The 6,889-nt window shown below is 63.6% G+C and overlaps 2 protein-coding genes across 2 annotated transcripts in view; both read right to left on the reverse strand.

The window, feature by feature from the left end:
* TUSC5 (tumor suppressor candidate 5) overlaps nt 1-512 on the reverse strand; it is an 8,234-nt gene extending 7,722 nt beyond the window's left edge. Inside the window, exon 1 of the mRNA XM_010573690.1 lies at nt 33-512. Coding sequence (XP_010571992.1) covers nt 33-434 — 402 coding nt within the window. The 5' untranslated portion in view covers nt 435-512. The remainder of the gene's footprint in view (nt 1-32) is intronic.
* Nucleotides 513-3,210: 2,698 nt separating this feature from the next.
* Nucleotides 3,211-3,969, reverse strand: BHLHA9 (basic helix-loop-helix family, member a9). Its single transcript, XM_010573945.1, has one exon. The coding sequence runs from the start codon at nt 3,967-3,969 to the stop codon at nt 3,211-3,213; it is 759 nt and encodes a 252-aa protein (XP_010572247.1).
* Between the last annotated feature and the right edge of the window lie 2,920 nt (nt 3,970-6,889).

Here is a 6,889-nt window from a genome sequence, read left to right on the forward strand (position 1 = left end):
ATTCCAGGCTCCCGGCGGGTCCCCGTACTCACCATGATGGAAAAGACGAGGGCTACGACGTTGATGGGCCAGACGGGGCAGAAGCAGGAGAAGATGGCGAGCACCAGGTAGTCCCGCGGGCGGCCCTGCTCCGGTGCCGCCGTGCTGGTGGCGGTGGAGGAGGCTCTCCCCAGGCTGAGCCGGGACGGCGAGAGCGGGGCCGCTTCCAGGTGCCCGACCGACACCGACTTGTAGGCGAGCCCGTGCCCGTTGCGCTCCGCCTCGCCGGCTAAAGCGGCCGTAAAGGATTTGGAGCCTCGGAGGCCCTTCTCCTCCCGGCCTTCGGTGGCCGCCAGCAGCTTTTCGGTCTCTTGGAAGCGGGTGGGCAGCACCGTACCCGACCCCGAAGCCGAAGCCGAGCCCGACCCCCCCGGTGCGGAGCCGCTGTTCGCCATGGCCCGGCGGAGCGGGCTCCCGACGAGCCCCGCCGCCGCCGCTCTGAGCTCGGGGCCCCGCCGCCCCGCGGGAGGCCGTACCGGAGGAGGGGCCAGCCCGGTTCGGCCCCCCCCTCCCCTTCCCCGGGGTAGGATCGGGGCCTCGGACCGCCCCCGGGGTGTCCCCCGTTTCTCCCTCCCCCGACCCGCCGCAAGGCGGTACCGCTGTCGTGCGTGTCGTGTCCCCCCCCCGCCACCGGGGGGATGCTGATGGGGTGGGAGAGGTTGGGAAAACCGGGGTGTCCCCCTCGTCGCCCAAGCCCGAGGCTTTGTCTCGCCCCTCCGGTGTCCCCCCCCCGGTTCTTCCCACGGGCTCCGCTCGGTGGCCGCCTCCGGTCCCGGGAGCAGCTTTGTGTTGGGTACCGGTACCCACATGTCCTGCTGTCCCTTGGGTCCCTCCTGGCTGAAAGCCTTTCCCCAGTGGGGGGGACACATGCGACACAGACCGGACCCACAAACCCCTCATCGCTCCGGGGAGGAGGTGGTTGAGCTGCCCTGTGCAGGGGCTGCCTGCTGCCCCAAGGTGTGAGGGTGTCTGGGCAGTGGGGGGGTGCTCGGTGGTACCCCGGGTTCCAGGCGCTCTGGGAAAGCATCCTGCCTCCAGTAACAGGGTGAGAGGAGGCACTGGGCACGCTGGGCTGACTCACCCTGCTCTCGGTCTGCGTGGGTGACCCTGGAGACATGGCAGTTGGGGACGGGGACGCCGGATTAGTGGCAGGTATGGTGGCCCCATGTAGGACCAGCAAAGGAGAAAGGGTGCTGGTGCAGGGGTGGGTTATGTCCTGTAAAGCAAATAACAGCACCCTTGGGAGTGGGGGGTGCTGTGAGGGGCAGGAGGGAGGGCTAAAAAAACCCCACAGAGCCTGGATAAGATGGAAGTTTTCCACCCTTTCTGTGTTATGCTTCAGTTCCAAATTTGTCAAGGATTTCCCTGGCACTGAGTGCCATTTATGGGGCACACCCAGCCCCTTCTCCCTCTCCGAGAGGTGCCCAAAGACCCTGCTGCCAGCTGGGACCTGCTGCCCAGCCCGGCCCAGAGCCTGCCAGGCTGCTGCCCCCCCACGCTTCCCCCCCGCCACCCGGGGACTTATCCCGTCCTGCAGCCTCCGGACAGAATTAGGACCCGCATTTCATAAATGTGAACCTGAGAGCAGTGGAGTGACCCTCCTTTGGGGGGGTCTCGCAGGGCTATGCCCCCCCTCCTGCTTCTCTGGCCATCTGCTTCCATCTGTCTCACTTTGCCTGACCACCAAAGATGGGGCGAGTAAAACCTGCAGATGCAAATTTGGGTGGGGGGCAAATTTGAAATTTGGTTCATGTCTGGCTTAGGGCTGGGTTTCACTTAAACCTTCTTCGAATGCTGGTATTGCTGCGTTCTCACTCCTGGTGTGATGGATGCTGACGGGGCAGAGCAGGGGTATGCGCTGCTCCGGGGAGAGCCAGAGCAGGTAAAGCCCCCCCAGAGCAGGGATGCTCTTGGGAGAAGCAGGATTCCTTCAGTGGACGTCGCTGCAGGCCTTCTCCTGGTAAGGGGAACATCTGTTGGAGATTAAAGCCGAGATGCCTCACACTGTCAGCACTTTAAAGAGGCTCCTTTGCTGAGCAAAGAGCTCTCTCTCCTGGCTGCTGCTAGCTTTCCTCTGCTCATTGCCCAGCTCCCTTGTCCCACCCGGGGATTAAGGGAGGAGGAGAAGACCCTGGGGAGGGAGACTGGCACACCAGAACGGAGGGTTGAGATGGTTGTTCCAGCATGTGCCCCCCCAAACCCCGGGCAGGGAAAGAGCTTGGACTGCCCTTGGTGTGTGGGCAGCCAGCGCTGGGGCTCGGCTGGGAGCACTGGGGCTGGAGGAGCTCTGCGGGGGCTCAGCACTGCGGGAATTTGCCCTATCCAAAAATCTGCCGGTCGTGGTGTGTGCGTGGCTGTAAAACCCTGCCTAATTCCTGCAGCAATTCCAGTTTGCTGAGCCTCGGGCAGAAGGGAGTCCTCCCAGCCGGTCTGAGCTCTCTAAGCCAGAGGGAAGGGGCCAAAGGGGCCTTTTTAGTAAAATTTCCCCTTTCCTCCCCGCCGCTGGGACCGGCCAGGCACGCGCTGTCGGCCTGTCCCACCAGAGCCACTTTGCCACGATCAGGAGGAAACTGCAAACGGACGAGTGGGTTTTATGAAAGCCGACATCTGTCTCCCCTCCCAGCCTGGCCTCGCAAATCTGCTGGGCACAAACGTCTGCACCAATGAGCTTAGCATCCAAAGTCCCCGGGCACTAACCGTTCCCTGCTTCTGCTCCCTTCCTTCACCGGCGGGAGCCAGAGCGACCAGCCAGCCAGGGGCTTTAGCGTCATCCCCACAGCCCATCTGTCCACCCCACACATATTAACAGCCAGTGCCCTGGTGTTGGCTTCGTCAGTCGTGTTTTCTCACAGAGCAAGCAAGAGAGAATAAATAACAGTGACAGTCGGCAACAGTGAGACCTCGCGACGAGAAACACGGAGCTGGCACTTCCAGAGGACTTTTCCGCCTTCCCCAGTTTTCCCGCAAAGCGGAGACCCGCAGCCGGGCAGCGCTGGGGTCCCATACGACGTGTCGGGGGGCTCACGGCTCTCGCCGGCGTCGCAGCTGAACTCTGCATCCCGCGGCGCTTCTCTCGCCCGCAACGGTCCCTTCCCGCTCCCCCCACCCACCCCGTTTGTCCCACGGATGCGTTACCTTCCCGGCGCTGTCTCGCCACCCCAGCCCTGCGGGTCAGTGGATGGGGAGGCACTGCTGGTGGCCCCAGCTCTGGCAATAGCCCAGCTGCCAGGGGACCATCCCGCTCAGGGGGTCTTGCAGGGTGCCCGCGTATCTCTGCTGGCAGGCGCCTCGGAGCCCGGGGTGGTAGATCCCGCTGGAGCAATAGGCATGGTTGGGCACGGAGCGATCCTCCTTCGGGCTCTCGTAGCGATGGAGCTGCCTTTCGGGGGAAAACCTGGCGTAGAGAGGGGACGGAGGGCAGCGCTGCGAGCCGGCGGCGCCTGCGGAACTGGGATCCCAGGGGAACTGGGGGTGGCTGGCCTTCACCCCCGGCTCCGGCGCAGGGACCCCGGCTCGGCTGCGGCACTCGGAGTGGGCGCAGGGCCAGCAGCGCCCGGTGCTGTGCAGGGACAGGGACAGAGCCGTGATCCTGTTGATGGCTCGCCGGAGGGTAGCGATTTTAGAAAGCCTTTTGCCTCCGAGGTCATGTTTGAGGGCCAGCCGCAGGGCGTTGAAGGCTTGGTTGTAGTCCAGGATCCTCTTGCGCTCTCTGACGTTGGCAGCCATTCTCCTGGCCTTAGAGCGCACCGGCCTGCTCCTCTTCCTCACCTTCATCCCTTCGGCGTCCCCCAGGCAGGCGGCTCCTTCCCTTCCCTGGGGGACCCACAGATCTTGCCCGTAGCATGCCTGGGGTGCGGCCCCCGCTTCCAGCTCCTCTTCCGAGCTGTCGGGTTCTGGCGCCGTGCCTTTCCCCATGGCCGCTCTGGACATGGCCGCGGTGAGGGGGGAGCGGGAGAGGTGCTGCTGTGGTCCTGCCTCCTGCGAGGTGTGGAAGACACTCCTCCAGGGACACACAGCCGCCTCTAAAAACCCCACGGCGGGGCTCGTCACGTGGCTCCCTCTCGACCCTCCTTACCTGCCTGCAGGTGTGCTTGCCTTGCGGAGAGGCAGAGGGTGAGCCCTGCCTGGCCTCTGCCCGCGGGGATGCTCCTGAGCACGGTGCCAAGCTGGAGGAGCGTGGGGTGCTGGTGTTGGGATGCCCAGAGCTTGCGATGGGGTCCTCAGAGGCCCCGAGGGGGGGAAGGACCTCTACCAAGCACTCATTGCAGCGGTTGCTTTAGTCTCTGCTAAGAGTTTGGTCGCTGCAGGAGTTCCCTGTGCTGCTCTGCCCTCTCCTCTGCTGGGCAGGCTGGTGGCTCAGCCTGGGCCAGGTCATCCCTGGGTTTTATATGGTGCCATGGGGCAGAGCCCCATGCGGCATCACCACCCTGGCATGGGGCTTGGGCTCTGCTCCCCCACGCTCAGTGGTGCCGCAGCATTTCTGTTATTTCCCAGCTAGGGGAAACTGAGGCACGGAGTGATGAGGTTGCTGAGGAGAGCAGTGAGTCTTGCACCTGAGCGCAGGAGAAGACAAAATGACTCCTGCCCCGGGTACGGGGCTGGAGCGTTGAGCTGCCTTTCAGATCGTGCCTTAGGGCTGCTCCACGCAGCTGCACCCCGGGGAGCCGGGAGCATCTGTGGGCACGGAGGTAGGTGGGTGCCTGGGCAGGAGCAGCCCCCGGGAGCGGGCGGAGGAATGTGTGGGGCTTGGCACGCCTCTGCCCTGCGGAGAAGGAAGCAGGAATGTGGCAGGGGGGATTGGGGCAGGTGATAAAAGAGCTAAAGTGTTACCTGCCTCCAGAGCCTTCCTGTCCCTTCCCAGCAGTGGGGAGCCTGGGGGGGAGGAAAGAGCTGTCTGGGCTGGCGCTGCCGGGCCTGCCCGGCACTTACTCTGGGGAAGAAGAAGCTGAAAGCAGCTCCTTGTTCCCTGCATCCCCAAGCTGGTGGGACAGAGGACTTGCCAGGTGCAGCAGGTCCGGAGGCCATGGGGAGGGCCGGGTCCCCGTCCTCCGAGCAGCGTGGCACCGCCACGTGTGTTTAGCCATCGTTTCATTAGCAAGCGGTCGCTAAATGCCTTCCTGTGTGAGGGGTAACGTGTTGAAAAATGGCCCAGGAGCAGGTCTGACAAATTGTTGGGGTGACTGGTGTAAAAGCAGAGCCCTGGGAGAACGTGCCCCCACCTTGATCCATCCCTTCCTATCTGATCGTCCCGGCTCGTGTTTGATCAATAGCCACAATTAGCAGGGGGGCTATTTGTCTATTGCCCTTCTCCTCTCTTGGCTCTTTGAAGTTGGAGCTAATTGAGGTGCCTCTGCTCCAGGAACCCAATAAATCAGGAGCCGGGGCCTCAGGGAGAGGGGAGGACCAGGCAGAAGGACTTCAAAGGGAGGTGAAGCTTGCAAATATTTTTGAGCACTCACCTGTGCTCACTCACTATGGTCCTCTTGTTCTCCCCAGCAGCCTTCTGGCCACCCGGTCTCGCTCTGCCTAGGAGCGGATGCTCCACCGGCCACTGATTTACCCGGTGAGCTCAGCTCGGGAGCGAGGGGCTCTTCGGGATGCTTGAATGTCGGCAGGACGTGCATGCCAGACCCACTTAGAGACGTGCCTGTCCAGAACGCAGCTAAGCAGGGTAGATCCCTGCCGCGGGGAAGTTTTTGCTGGTGTGGGAGGTCAGGACGTGCAGTACGGAGCAGATCCGGAGGTGGCTGAGCTGGGCACAAAGCCAGTCCCAGCCGGGGCGATGCTTGGGCAGAGGGCAGGCAGGAGTCCCGAGGCTGTCCCCGTCCTGCCCACAGACCCCAGTGAGCTCACTGGGAGTTCCCAGCATCTCGGCTCTGGGCAGCCCTGGCCCTGCAGGGATCCAGCCTCGGCTCTCGGAAGCGGGCAAGGCCAGACCGTAAATCACGGGTCATCGGATGCCACCTGCCGCCTGTAATTAGTGCATCCCGCTGGGCCATCCCCACCTCGTCCTGGATGCTTCCTACCTAGGTGCCCATTACAGGGTGGGAGGCCAGGAGGAACGCCCACCCAGGCCCTGCTCCCTTGGCCCCGGCTGATTTATCGCCGTGTGCTGGAGAGATTTATGGGCTGAGACAGGGAGCCAGAAATGTGTTGTAAGGCTCTGCCGGGCCCGTCTGCCCTGACAGATGATGAAAGAGCTGTAATTATCCGTCGCCATGCATAAATCAGGCCACTCGTGGCACTCCCCCCCTCCTCCCCAGCCTCCACGAAGGGGTTTGACCCCCGGGGATTCCCCACCTCTCCAGTATGTATCACACTGGGCTCGGGGCACCGCTGAGCGCTGGGCACCTGCCCATCCTGGGCAGGATCATCTCAGCTCTCACGGGTCCCACAGCCCAAAGGCGTGTTTTGGGTGTCTTTGCCCCTAACGCTACTGCTGGGTGGGGGCTGGAGCTCCCGCAAAGAGCCCCGGACAGGCTGCCCGTCACCCACTTTCATCCAGCACCCCCAAACTCCTGCTGCTTCCAGGTGAGAGCTGTCGGGACCACCTGGGAGCGCAGCCCTCACCGGAGATGAAACCCTGATGGGGTGATGAAGGGGCAGCCGACGCGGGAAGGCTGCACCGGGAGGCCCGACTGTGCCGGAGGGACACCGTGGTGCCGAGGCACGAGAGCCAGGGACTGGCGTGCAGGGAGGTGCCCACCCCTGCGCAGCCCCCCCCGCTCTCAGGTGGTGACGGAAGGGAAGGAGGAGGCGGTTGTTGCGACACTGCCTGGGCCCCATGGGTAAATAAATAGGGTGCTTTGTTCCTGCTGGGGCACGGCCATGTGGCATAAGGGACAACAGG

The sequence above is a fragment of the Haliaeetus leucocephalus genome, unplaced genomic scaffold (assembly GCF_000737465.1).
Source record: "Haliaeetus leucocephalus isolate CR32 unplaced genomic scaffold, Haliaeetus_leucocephalus-4.0 Scaffold395, whole genome shotgun sequence".
In the NCBI taxonomy this organism is placed as follows: Eukaryota; Metazoa; Chordata; class Aves; order Accipitriformes; family Accipitridae; genus Haliaeetus; species Haliaeetus leucocephalus.

What these genes read in the sequence shown, in the direction of transcription:
- BHLHA9 (XM_010573945.1), bottom strand. Translation starts at nt 3,969, where the DNA reads ATGTCCAGAGCGGCCATGGGGAAAGGCACGGCGCCAGAACCCGACAGC.